Source organism: Mastigoproctus giganteus, chromosome 9 (assembly GCF_048544385.1).
Source record: "Mastigoproctus giganteus isolate SK-2022 chromosome 9, ASM4854438v1, whole genome shotgun sequence".
In the NCBI taxonomy this organism is placed as follows: Eukaryota; Metazoa; Arthropoda; class Arachnida; order Uropygi; family Thelyphonidae; genus Mastigoproctus; species Mastigoproctus giganteus.
In genome coordinates this window covers 66,970,210-66,985,114 of record NC_143583.1, presented here as the reverse complement: position 1 = coordinate 66,985,114, position 14,905 = coordinate 66,970,210, and the positions used below count along the sequence as shown (strand labels likewise).

Genomic DNA, 14,905 nt, shown 5'->3' with positions numbered 1-14,905 from the left:
AGGATAATCACCTTTTTGCTCCCTCTGGCAAAATTCCTGTATATCAATGTTGGAACCCCATGAGTTTTTATAGTCACCTATCTGCATCATTCAAATAATTTCACATGTCTGTACAATTACCTCTAGATCTTTTTCATTCTCCATCACCTAGAGTTTGATGCTATCGAAATGTTATGTTATTTTGGGATTACCACTTTCCAAATATGGCACCATGCATTTATCAATGTTAAACCCTATGCAAGTAATCATATATATATACTGGGCAGTTATAAAATGTTTTTCTATTCAGGAGACCTTAGTGTCAAAATGGTTAGAGATAGCGCTGTGAAAATTTGTGGGTATGTCATTTAGGGTATAGGGAAGTGATTTGTGGAAGAAAAAAAAATTAGCTCAAATTTCTGTCACCAGGGGAGAAATTGGCACTGCAAACATGAGATGGTATACTTAACTTAGGATTAGATTTTAATATCAGAACTTAGAAATCTACAGATATTGTTCTATGTGCTTTCCTTCATTTGAGATGACAAACTGAAAATGGAGGACTGCGTGCAACACAGTTTCACATAGCATCTCATTGGAGGTGTTGGCTACATGCTGTTTAATGCTTGCTTTCAAATCGACAATCATCTGTATGCCACCACAGTAAACTCTTGTCTTTCAGGATTGAGCTCTCCTGATCGGGCTGGCCAGAACTGCAGAAAGTCTCTAGAAATGATGTGATCATTTCTGAATGTTGAATGGATCATTTCTGAATGTTGAATGGATCATTTCTGAATGTTGAATGGAACTTGCACAAACACTATGGTCTCCAAGCATTGCCTTTCTTGCAGAGCGGGAATAATGTGATCTCTTAGGAGAGCGCAGTACTGTGCACTAGTTACCCTACACCTTACGGGGCCATCAGGTGTAGATTCTTCAAAGAAAAATGGTCCAATCATAAACTCTGCTGTGAATCTACACCATACTGTAACGTATGGACTTTGTAGTGGTCTTTCGTGCACAGCAGATGGACGAGAAGTTCCCCATATTCGGCAGTTTTGTGCATTTACAGCCCCACAAAGAGTGAAATGTGCCTCATCAGACCACAAGCTCATTCAAGCCCATGCATTGTCAAGTTCCATACGAGCCAGAAATCATAGAGCAAAGTCTATTCATTATTGCTGATCACAAGACTTTAGTTCTTGCACTATGTGCATCTTGTACGGGCCCCAGCATAAAATTATTCAAACCACTTTACATACAGTAGACCAAGGAAGGTTCAAGTCTCTTGACACACCTCTGGTACTACTGACTGGTAGCGCTTCGCATTCTGACCATTGCAACCACCACTACCTCCGTTCCGATACATGGTTGTTCCCTGCCTGGAATTACACCCAACTCCCTGGTCGCTTCAAATTTCTTTATTAGTTTTTGAAGCCCCACTGACATCAAAGGTCTTTTACGCAAACTTTTAAGTATCCGATATTCACGTAGTGCTGCATTAGTGTTGCTATTATTCTGATAGAACAGTTTTACTAAAAAAGCACGTTCCTTTTTTGTAAGAGCCATAATGGTTATTGACAGTGGCGTTGGCCTTTCTGCCTTTATCTAACAGGATGTCATTTGTGTAAGCAGCACATATGTAAATGACAACTTTTACATATGTGCAGTGCCATATCCCCCTGGTGGTGGAAATTTGAACTATTTTTTTTTACTTCTACAAATCGCTTCCCTATACTCTAAATGACATGCCCACTGATTTTCAAAGAGCCAACTAACCATTTTGACACTAGGGTCTCCTGAATAGGGAAACTTATTTTATAACCACCCGGTATATATGTAGGATGGAATAACAAGAAAGTGGAAATAAGAAGGTAGAAAAATGGAAATAAGAAGATATCAAAATGGGGAAGAAGTCTAGTGCAGTCAAAGACTGCAAATGCTAAACGTAAGCAGAGCATGGACAATAAAGCAATTAAAAAAAACTTAACAAAAGAAAGTGACTGAAGATAACTAATAGATAAATAATAAAATATGCATAATAAGAAATAAATAATACAAAATGATCTGTAATTATTTTATCAATTTTGTAATTGTTTATTTTTATTATGCATATTTTATTATTTATCTATTAGTTATCTTCACTCTCTATCTCCCTCACTTTCTTTTCTTACTTTTTTTATTAGTATTAGTAGAGGCATATGATATGATGCAAGAAAGCAAGCTTATATAGCATCAGCCAAAAAAAAAAAAAAATAAATAAATAAAATCCATTCACTCCAAAAGTTTGTCTAGTTGAGCCTTGAATTTATTTAAGCTGTCAACTTCCATGACAGATGGAAGTTTGTTCCAGCAATCAACAACCCACTGGCTAAAGGCAAATATCTGCACATCTATTCTACAGCTGTCTTTTCTCAATTTGAATTTATGCCCTCTCAGGTGATTATTCTGAGCAAGAGGAGGAATCCCATCGGCATTGAGCATGCTCAAACCATTCAAGGCTTTATACACCTCTATCAGATCACCTCGCCGGTGCCTAGTCTCCAGACACTGTAATTTGCAAAACTTAAGCGTTTCTTCGTAAGAGCAACCCTTTGTTCCATTCAGTAATCTTGTTGCCCCTCTCTGTACTTGTTCCAGCAGCTCTACATCCTTCTTGAAATGAGGCCGCCAGATCTGTATACAGTACTCAAGGTGTGGCCTGACCATTGCCTTATACAAGGAAATAATCACTTCCTTATCCCTGCTAGAAAAATTCCTGTATATCATTGACAAGACACCATGAGCTACTCTTGCTGCCCGTCTGCACTGCTCAGAGAACTTCATATCTGCCTGCACAATTACCCCCAGGTCCTTTTCATTCTCTACCACTGTCCACAGAGTTGACACATTACTCTGGGATTACTGCTTCCCATATGTAGTACTTTACATTTGTCATCGTTAAACTTCATTTGCCACCTCTCAGCCCATCTGCTCAACCTTTCCAGATCCTGTTGCAGCAGCATAGCGTCAGTAGAGTCCTTAACAACCCTGCCAACCTTTGTATCGTCTGAAAACTTGGACATTAAGCTTGATATACCATCATCAATATCATTTATAAATACAGAAAATAATAATGGACCCAACACTGAACCCTGAGAGACTCCACTAATAATATTGGTCCATGATGAGCAGTGTCCATTGATTACCACTCTCTGTTTTCTCCCACTCAACCATCCCTTTATCCATAGCAGCAATTTGCCTCCAATGCCACACTGCTCCAATTTGTGCAGCAGTCTTCCATGTGCAACAGTATCAAAACCATTTCTAAGATCCAAATATAAAATATTTGGATCTTAGAAGATAGACTGGATAGGAAGGGAGGAGGGGTTATGCTATTAGTTAAGAAATACATAAAATCCAAGGAAGTGAAGCCAGTGGACATCGCTGGACAGTGCAGTGTCGAGTCAGTTTGGTGTGACATAAGCATTGGGAGATCAAAATTGAGAGTAGGAGTGTGCTATAGGCCTAATGACTCTGATGAGTATAATAAGAAACTGTACAGGGAAATAGATGGGCCAGTAATTCAGAGAGTCTTATAATGGGGGAAATTTTAATTTCCCAGATATTGACTGGAATTTGGGGGCTGGTCACTCACACATTAACAAGGCTTTTGTGGATTTATTGGATGATTGTTTTCTACATCAGCATGTTCGGGAGGCAACTAGAGGGAGGAATACTCTTGATTTGATTATCAGCAGTGATTCTTCATGCATTAAGAATCTGCAGATAAATGAACCACTAGGTGGCAGTGATCACGGTGTGCTGAAGTGGGATTTACTCAAAGAGGTAACTACCATTAGGGGTAAAGGGAAGGGTTATTGCTTTCGTAAAGGCGACTACGATGGACTGAGACAGTATTTAAATTCTATACAGTGGGACCAACTGATGATGTTACCAACAGCAAATGCAAAATGGGAAGCATTCAAAGAACTTATCTTGGAAGCTACTAGGCTTTACATACCAACTAAGAAATATTGTTCAAGGTTTAGGCCTAAACGGATTTCAGATGAACTGATGAGGCATATGGCAGAGAAGAAACATGCATAGGATACATACAAATTAACATGACATAGAAGCCTATGATAGATACAAGTTGATCTGTAACCAAGTTACAAAGGAGGTTAGGCAGGCGAAGGCAGGTTACGAGAAATCTTTGGCAAGGGATGCAAAGAAAAACAGCAAAGAGTTCTTTACTTATGTAAACTCTAGAAGGAAGGGGATGAATCAGATTGGTCCACTTTATATCGATGGGTCAACTGTTGATGATCCTGCTCAGGTAGCTAACAAACTAAATGAGTATTTTGCATCTACATTCACACATGAGGAGTTATTCAGGAAGGGGAATTCCGAGGTGTATTCAACTCTAGCAGTAAGCTAGAGAATCTTGTAATAACTGAGAGTAAAGTGGAGGAGAAATTGTTGAAGATAAACACAAGAAAGGCACCCGGGGTGGATGGGATCTATCCAGTTATATTAAAGGAGGCAGCAAAGGAAGTAAGCAAACCCTTAGCCATAATTATGAGAGCTTCCTTGGACTCAGGAGAGGTACCCACAGACTGGAGATGTGCAAATGTGACCCCAATTCACAAAGGAGGATCAAAGGCTGACACAAGTAATTATAGACCTGTGAGTTTAACTTCTGTTCCAGGAAAATTAATGGAGGCACTGGTTAAAGAAGCACTGCAGGATCATTTAGACAAGACGTCAGCTATAGCTCGGACACAGCATGGTTTTGTTAAGGGGAAGTCTTGCCTGACCAATTTGATTGGATACTATGATGCAGTCACAAAGGAAAACTGGATGCAGGGAATAACTTTGATATTATATACTTGGATCTTAGAAAGGCTTTTGATACTGTTGCACATGGAAGACTGCTGCACAAATTGGAGCAGTATGACATTGGAGGCAAATTTCTGCTGGGGATAAAGGAGTGGCTGAGGGGGAGAAGACAGAGAGTGGTAATCAATGGACACTGCTCGTCGTGGACTAATGTTATTAGTGGAGTCCCTCAGCGCTCAGTGTTGGGTCCATTATTGTTTTCTGTATTCATAAATGATATTGATGAGGGTATATCAAGCTTAATGTCGAAGTTTGCAGACGATACAAAGGTAGGCAGGGTTGTCAAGGACACTACTGACACTATGCTGCTGCAACAGGATCTGGAAAGGTTGAGCAGATGGGCTGAGAGGTGGCAAATGAAGTTTAACATTGACAAATGTAAAGTACTACACATGGGAAACAGCAACCCCAGAGCAACGTATCAACTCTGTGGTACTACACTGACAGTGGTAGAGAATGAAAGGGACTTGGGGGTGGTTGTGCAGGCAGATATGAAGTTCTCTGAGCAGTGCAGATGGGCTGCAAGTGTAGCTCATGGTGTATTGTCAATGATATATAGGAATTTTTCTAGCAGGGATAAGGAGGTGATTATTCCCTTGTATAAGGCAATGGTCAGGCCACACCTAGAGTACTGTATACAGTTCTGGAGGCCTCATTTCAAGAAGGATGTAGAGCTGCTGGAACGAGTACAGAGAAGGGCAACAAGATTAGTGAATGGAACAAAGTGGTGCTCTTATGAATAAAGGCTTAAGTTTTGCAAATTCCAGTGTCTGGAGACTAGGCACCAGCGAGGTGATCTGATAGAGGTGTATAAAGCCTTGAATGGTTTGAGCATGCTCAATGCTGATGGGATTTTTCCTTTCGCTCAGAATAATCACCTGAGAGGGCATAAATTCAAATTGAGGAAAGACAGATGTAGGATGGTTTGAGCATGCTCAATGCTGATGGGATTCTTCCTTTCGCTCAGAATAATCACCTGAGAGGGCATAAATTCAAATTGAGGAAAGACAGATGTAGGATAGATGTGCGGAAATTTGCCTTTAGCCAGCGGGTGGTTGGTTGGTGGAACAGACTTCCAGCCCTTGTTGTGGAAGTTGATAGCCTAAATAAGTTTAAGGCACAGCTGGACAGGTATTTTGAACGAACAGAGGGGTGAAGTGGAAGTGGTTTTTTTTTTTTTGGCTGATGCTGCATAAGCTTGCTTTCTTGCATCAAATGCCTCCACTAATGCTAATGCTAATATCAAAGTTATTCCCTGCGTCCAGTTCTTTTGTGACTGCATCATTGTATCCAATCAAATTGGTCAGGCAAGACTTTCCCTTAACAAAACCATGCTGTGTCCGAGCTATAACTGAAGTCTTGTCTAAATGATCGATCCTGCAGTGGTTCTTTAACCAGTGCCTCCATTAATTTTCCTAGAACAGAAGTTAAACTCACAGGTCTATAATTACTTGTGTCAGCCTTTGATCCTCCTTTGTGAATTGGGGTCACATTTGCACAATCTCACTGTTATGGGTACCTCCCCAGAGTCTAAAGAAGCTCTGATAATTATGGCTAAGGGTTTGCTTACTTCCTTTGCTGCCTCCTTTAATATAACTAGATAGATCCCATCCACGGTTGCCTTTTTTATGTTTATCCTCAAAAATTTCTCCTCCACTTTCCTCTCAGTTATTACAAAATCATCTAGCTCACTGCCAGCGTTTACTTCGCCTCTGGCATTCCCCTTCCTGAATAACTCCTCATGTGTGAATGTAGATGCAAAATACTCATTTAGTTTGTTAGCCACCTGAGCAGGATCCTCAACTGTTGAATCATCAATATCCAGTGGACCAATCTGATTCATCCCTTTCCTTCTAGAGTTTACATAGGTAAAGAACTCTTTTCTGTTTTCCTTTGCATCCTTTGCCAAGGATTTCTCATAATCTGCCTTTGCCTGCCTAACCTCCTTTGTGAATTGGTTACAGACCAGCTTATATCTGTCGTAGACTTCCATATCACCCATTAATTTATATGTATCCCATGCATTTTTCTTCTCTGCCATATGTCTCATTAGTTTATCTGACATCCATTTAGGCCTAAACCTTGAACAATATTTCTTAGTTGGTATGTAAAGCCTAGTAGCTTCCAAGATAAGTTCTTTGAATGCTTCCCATTTTGAATCTGCTGTTGGTAACATCATCAGTTGGTCCCACTGTATAGAATTTAAATACTGTCTCAGACCATCGTAGTCGCCTTTATGAAAGCAAAAACCCTTCCCTTTACCCCTGATGGTAATTACCTCTTTGAGTAAATCCCACTTCAGCACACTGTGATCACTGCCAACTAGTGGTTCCTTTATCTGCAGATTCGTAATGCATGAAGAATGACTACTGATACTCAGATCAAGAGTATTACTCCCTCTAGTTGCCTCCTGAGCATGCTGATGTAGAAAACAGTCATCCAATAAATCCACAAAAGCTTTGCTAGTGTGTGAGTGACCATCCCACAAGCTCTACCTCTTTCTTGAAATGAAGCCTCGAGACCTATATGCAGTACTCAAGGTGCGGTATGTTACTCTGGGGATATTGCAATACTTTGAATTTATCAATGGTAAACTTAAATTGCCACCTCTCAGCCCATCTGCCCAACTTTTCTAGATGCTGTTGCTGTAGCATACTGTCTTTATCAACCCTGCCAACCTTCATATCATCTGCAAATTTGGACATTAATCCAATATGCCTTCATCCATATCATTAATAAATACAGAAAACAAAAATGTGCCCAACACTTAACTGTTTGAAACTCCACTAAGAACATTGGTCCACGAAGAGTAGCATCCATTGATGACCACTCTCTCTCCTCTCCCATCCAACCATCCCTTTGTCCACAGCAGTAATTGCCCTGAATGGCACACTGCTCCAATTTGTATAGGAGTCTTTTATATGCAACAGTATCAAAAGACTTCCTGAAATCCATGATATCAAAATTATTTTTTGCATCTAGTTCCTTTGTCACCACATCCCTAAACCTATGATGTGTCTGAACTATAACTGCAGTCTTGTCTAGATGATCGTGCAGTGCTTCTTAACCAGTGACTCCATTATTTACCCTGGAACAGAAGTTAAACTAATAGGTTTGTAATTATTTGTGTCACCTTTTAATCCCTCTTTGTGAATTTGTGATACATTTGCACATCTCCAGTGCGTGGGTATAATCATGATTAAGGGTTTGCTTACTCCCTTTGCTGCCTCCTTTAATATAACTGGATGTATTCCATCCACCCCAGTTGCCTTTCTTATGTTTAACTTCAACAATTTTCTCCTCCACTTTGCTCTTAGTTATTACAAAATCATTTAGCTCACTGTTATAGTCTGATTACCCCCAGGGGCTCACATCTGGTGAGTATGGGTTTGGCACACCCAGGGTCCTGAGCTGGATATCATCATTCTTCTCTTTCTTGGTGATTCCTTTCTGCTCGCTCTCTCTCTCTCTCTCTCTCTCTCTCTCTCTCTCTCTCTCTCTCTCTCTCTCTCTCTCTCTCTCAGGGTAATAGGGAAATTTTTTTTTTCTTGCCTGGTGCAGCATAAGCCTCAGGCTTCCTTGCACCATATGGCTAATAATAATAATAATAATAAGCTGCTGGCCTGCAGTTCCCTACAGAATTCCTAATGTACGACTGTAGATGCGAAATACTCATTGAGTTTGTCAGCTACTTAAGTAGAATCATCAATATCAAGTGGATCAATTCGATTCATCTCCTTGCTTCTAGAATTTACATAAGTAAAGAAGTATTTATTTTTTTATTCTGCATCCTTTGCCAAAAATTTCTCGTAAACTGCCTTTGCTTGCCTAATCTCTTTTGTGACTTGATTACAGACTAGCTTATATATATCATAGGCTTTTGTGTCTTCTGATAATTTATATGCATCCCATGCATTTTTCTCTTCTGCCATGAGTCTCATTAGTTCATCTGACCTCCATTTAGGTGTAAACATCTATTTAATATTATATACAGGGTGTCTCAAAAATACACGGCATAACTTCAGGAATGAGTTCATAGTTCCGGAAATGCTTGGTTCCCGAGTTTTGAAGGTCTATGACACTTAACTGTTCACATAACCTTACAGTAATTGTTCAAAATGTCCACCTTCTGCCTGAATACAGGCCTCACATCGACGTCTCATGGACTCGTGAGGGTGATGCCAAATTCCTGGCATGTTTCGTATTGTCTCACAACCTGCCACAATTCGATTGCGGAGAGTTTCCACATCAGCTACCGGAGTTGAATACACCAATGACTTTAAATGGCCCCACAAGAAAAAATCTAGTGGGTTTAAATCAGGTGAATGTGGAGGCCAGGCAGTTGGTCCACCTCTCCTCCCGACCAGGAAACCTTCGATTCAGGTAATTGCGGGCTAGGTGGCTGAAATGTGCAGTAGCGCCATCGTGCAAGAAGTGTGCTTATCAACTGCGGGAGATAGGTCATTCCGGTTAATAACTCAGGAACCAAGCATTTCCGGAACTATATTGATATAAAATATTTTCATTGTCTACATGAGGAACTCATTCCTGAAGTTATGCCGTGTATTTTTGAGACACACTGTGTATATATATATATATATATATATATATATATATATATATATTAATTAGACATAAGGAATAAAATGCAGACTATGTTGTAGGAGAAATTTAAAAGCAGTGAAAGAATGGCAATGAAATAAATGGGAGTGGAAGAAAAGCTGTGGAACCAGCAGTTTTCTAAAGGGTTCTGTTCCAGGGCTGACTTCCTTCCTTTGTTTTATTTTGGATATATTGTGATATTTCACCATTTAGACCTTGGATTACTTTGATGTTTCAATCCCAGCATCGATGTAGGTTTTTTTGGCATTTATACAGCCTTGTTAGGCCTTATTTAATTTTTGTAAATTATTTTATCCAGTCTTTTTAATTCTATTTGCTTTCATCACAGATTTTTGTAGCTGAGGATATCCGTGCAAAGCTACATTCCATGTTTACCATTGGGCCTTTTAATATTTTCATTGTTTTTGAATCTGCACCCAATATTTTAGTGGCATCTAAATTGATTTCTTTAGGTTTTATTAGGTTTTATACATTTTCCTCATGTGTTTCTGTTATCAGATATATTTTCAGTCAATATTTAATATTTTCAGTACAGTATGTGCAATGGAGCCTCATATAACATGGATTTGGGGGGGAGGGTGAACAACTTTAACATATAAGCAAAGTTTGTTATTGCCAAAAATAAAATTTTTTCCCCTTTTTCCATTTCCATTTTTTTCCCATTTTCCATTCCCTTTTCCGTTTTCTATTTTTTTAACATGAATATACAATGATTAAAAGATCATCTATTAAGCATGCATTTTCATATAAGCAAATTTCATTTCATTTTTTTTTTTTTTTTTCAGTTTTAGTATTGCTATTTAAATATAGTGGAAAAAATGGGTTAAATGTTTTAAATGGCAAATACACAATTACTGTAGGTTTTTTTTTTAATAATGCTGTATTTTAAAATAAAAATATTAACCAGCAATCGTTTACATACTTAAAAGAAAATGAAAATTTAAAATTTATGGTTTGGTTTAATGCTCCTGCCCTTCCAGATGAGATATATTTACAGGAATTTCAATTATACTATAGTAATTTTCATTAGTGATATCATTTATAATAATTACAGTATAGTTGTTCCTTATTTAGCAATGTTGCATCATTTCACACCTTTATAGACCACATTCATTACTTCTGCCCAAAGTGTATGAGAAAACTTTCACATACAACTTGCCATCTTCAGTTTCTTGGTAAGCTGGCTAAAGCACCCTCTTACAAATACATGGAACCATTATTTGCTCCAGACATGATTATAATGCAGTAGTATACAATTCAGCTAGAAAATATGTACTTTACTGATGGACCCAATACATCACAGTGCCATTTGTATTGGCACCTCCGTAGCCAGGTGGGCAGGAGCAGCAGTGCGTAGGACACGCTTCTTGATTAGACCGGGGTTCAAGCCCGTGCACACCAAATACGGAGGATGTGGAAAGGTCAGGGAATGACCACCGCATATTCCTGGAGCAATGTGGCCTTAGTTGCTAATGCTCCTAAAAACCAAATAACAACAAACCATTTGTATAGTCACAGGATCTGTTAGAGCATCACTAGTTTATAATCTATAAATGGATGTGAATGGACCAATGAACTACCTTTTTTTTTATGTGCATCCAAATCATATCTTAATATGATCATTTCTTAGTCATCTGCATTCCCTCCAAGCAGGGAAAGTTTTATATAATATTTTTCAAATGGCCAATTAATTAACCTAATCTAACAATAGACAATATAGTTACTAAGCCAAAAAAAAACACTTCTCTCAAATGGTATATAACCTTCCCTTGAGATTACAGGAGAAAGTATCAGCTATTTTTATTGACATCAAATTGAACTTATCTAATCACTAGTCAGGCAAAAATTTGTAGGTCCATATTCATATTATGCATCCCACTGAAAATTGTATGAATAGTGTCAAAAAATCACTAAAAATCTTGAATTTTTGATAGAGAAACTAAGGAAAGTTATTAGGTGAATTAGCTTGAAAAAAAGATAAAAAAGAAGGAGAATGAATGATGCCTCATGCACATGCCAGCAGGTTAAAGCGTACTTAAGACTTATGGAATGCTTCTTCGACAACAAGATGGAAATATTACCATGTAAGACAGTGGTTTTCAACCTTTTTTTTTTAATGACGGCACTCCTAAGTAATTTATTTTATTTTGCGGCACCCCTACTCAATTTTCTGCCTGTTAGATCCGATTCTGTGTGTGTGTGTGTGTGTGTGTGTGTGTGTGTAATTAAAAAATATGTCATATGATATTTATTACAATAATATAATTATAAAAATTACATTTCAATTTCATAATACAAATTATATATATATATACAGTATATAATTTTATTCTTAATATAGAGGTACTAAGTTAACATCAATTATAGATCACCACAAAATTAAAAAGAAACTGTACACCTTTTTATAATGAAATAAACATATAAATTAAAAAATAGTAATAAGTTTAAGTAACTTAACCCCAAATTACGTGGCACCCCTGGAATGTTGTTGTGGCACCCCGGTTGAAAACCACTGATGTAAGAGATATCAGACAAATTACTTTACATTTGTCTTATTCTCAGTTTTTTTTAATATAAATAGTTTAAAATTTTAAAATGTATTAATGCTTCAAATGCAGGCAGTTTATTTGTTTTTAGTTATAACAACCTTTACATTATGTATATTTAAGAAAAGTTATTTGAGACAAGTATCATATATAAATATAATAATAATTGTTTCTTTGCAGTCTTATTGAGAAATTCATTGACAACCTAACAACTGATATCAATGGACAGAATGAGAATTGTAGCATCACCAAATTATCATCTGGAGCCAAAATCAATAGTCTATTCAATAATAAATTTCAAGCAATGTTATCTTCTGTGGTATGTTATGTTATAAATAAAAATTATAAATAAAATTATTCTGGTTAAAAGTAAAATAAATTAATTGTTCAGTTAAGTAAATACAATAGAACCTTAATTGGAACTTAACTCTTTACAGATTTTTGAATCTAATATTGTATGGCTGTGTAGTAAAAGTAAAATGCATATATCATCAGTTACTGTAGAAAGGTAATGCAATGCACTGATGGAGTGGTAAAGCAATCTTGCCACTACAGCAATTATAGCATATCTCTCACTTCAGGAAACTTTCGTAATTACATTCTAAGCCTTAATTAAAAAAAAAAAAGAAAAAGAAAAAAACTACTATTGTAGTGGGGCAATTTATTAATACAGTTGTATAAATGTGACCGTGAGAAACTCCATATCTTCCCAAAGTATTGTACACCTTGATGTCAATCAAACTCACATTATCATATAATTGGATGGTACATTAATGATCCTGCTTATCCATGATATCTTGCATAGCTTGTATCTAATCATAACTTACAGATACTAATATTCATCATATAAACTTTTCAAGTGTGAGCAGCCCCCTCCCACCAACTTCAGATAGAATGTGATACTCCGAAAACTATCAAGAATAAGCAAGAATATTCTAAATTGCTCATCCTCAATTGAGAAATAAATGCATAATGAAGCATCATTTAGCATCATGTTAATAAAACTGATTGCTTTACAAGTTTGACAGTTTTTAACAAACTTTCTTATAAACTGTGAATTAGAAGCAACCAATGGGGGGGGTGACACATCTCAGTGTTTGATTCACATCAGGAAGCTGTGGCAAAGTGTCTTGTGGTCATATTTAGTTTATAATAATCAAAGTGATATTGTTTGAAGGGTAGGACTCCAAGGCAATTTCTAGAATTTTTTTCTAAGTAAAATTTTTCAAACAGTATTTGGTTTAGAATTCCAGATTTTGAATGTCTCATTTTTGAATTTTTGCTCTAATTGAAATAGAAGAACAAGTCAAATGAAAGTGAACAAGGCTGCATAGTAAGTAAACTAAACTATTTGTTTAGGAATACCTTTTAAAATCATTAATCATTATTCCTTTCTGTGTCCATAAACAGATTTGATAGTTCTTGGTATTGCTGTAAACCAGTGGCTCCCAACCGGTGGTTCGCGAAAGTGTTCCAGGCGGTTCACACTAAAAATTCTGTAATGGCATCTGCTTAGATTTACATAGGTATATTATTGCAAACTACAAAATATAACTAATAATAAACAATAAAGTAAAATAAAATTTAAATAAAAAGTAAAGAATTGCCAAAGAAAGAAACCACATATCCCACAATACCTTATAATTACTTTACTATCTTACAGTATCTCATGTTAAATATATATCTAAAACTATTTCTTGACTAAATGTCCAAGAGTATGAAAAAGGTTGTTTATGCATGGGTGCTGCACTTCCATCATTTTTGCTACCCGGGTAGTATACATCCATCGTTTGATTATATCTCATATAGTGAATACCTTCACAATGAGTTGCCGAGGTATTGCACTGCTTTGAATAAGTAATGCTTCACCAGTGGAGAAGACTAATGTTGCTTATTCTCGGCGGATACCACCACCCAGACAGGACCATTTCGAAGCTTGTTGGCTTACTCATCGTTGGGTGGGCAGGTACCTGTTATTGCAATAGTGACAACCCAGTTATGAAGTATGACTCCACAATATGAGAGATGCTTGATGGTGGGCATGGTTTAATTTAAAACTGTTTCTTGACTAAATTTCTAAGAGTGTGAAAAAGGTTGTTTATGAATGGGCAATACGAGATATAATAAAACGATTATATCTCGTATTGCCCATGCATACTAACTGGGTAGTAGAAATGATGGAAGTATATTACCCATGCATAAACAACCTTTTTCATATGCTTAGACATTTAGTCAAGAAATAGCTTGTAGATTAAACCATGCACACCACAAGCATCTCTCATATTGTGGAGTTATACTTCATAACTGGGTTGTCACTATTGCAACATCAGGTACCTGCCCATCCACCGAGGAGAAGACAACAAGCTTCAAAATGGTGCCATCTGGTGAGCTTGATAATCACGGAGTTTCCGTGAATAGGTAACAACAGTCTTCTCTACTGGGGAAGCATTGCCTGTTCGATGAGTTTTTGAGTGGTGTGAGTATGAGGAGTAACTGTCCCTTTTCTCTTTCGACACCATTTCTTCTTCTTCCTCTCCTGCTATTTCTTTCCTACACCTTTTTTGCTTTCCTAAGTCTAATAGGGACAGAATGTGGATAACAGAGTATCTTATCCCATACCATTTTTCAAACGGTGCTGTCTGAGTGGTGGTATCCACCGAGAATAAGTAACATTAGTCTTCTCCACAGGTGAAGCATTACTTATTCAAAGCAGTGAAATACCTCGGCAACTCATTGTGAAGGTATTCACAATATGAGATATAATCAAATGATGTATGCATGCTACATGGGTAGTAGAAATGATGGAAGTGCATTATCCATGTATAAACAACCTTTTCCACACTAATTTTTTTTTTCATTCTCAAGGATCATTGTTA

The 14,905-nt window shown here is 37.2% G+C and overlaps 1 protein-coding gene across 1 annotated transcript in view; it reads left to right on the top strand.

The window, feature by feature from the left end:
- Window positions 1-14,905, top strand: part of LOC150080329 (dynamin-1-like) — a 265,277-nt gene that overhangs the window by 130,267 nt on the left and 120,105 nt on the right. Inside the window, exon 9 of the mRNA XM_090380686.1 lies at window positions 12,210-12,348. Within this exon, the coding sequence (XP_090236812.1) occupies window positions 12,210-12,348 (139 nt within the window). The remainder of the gene's footprint in view (window positions 1-12,209; window positions 12,349-14,905) is intronic.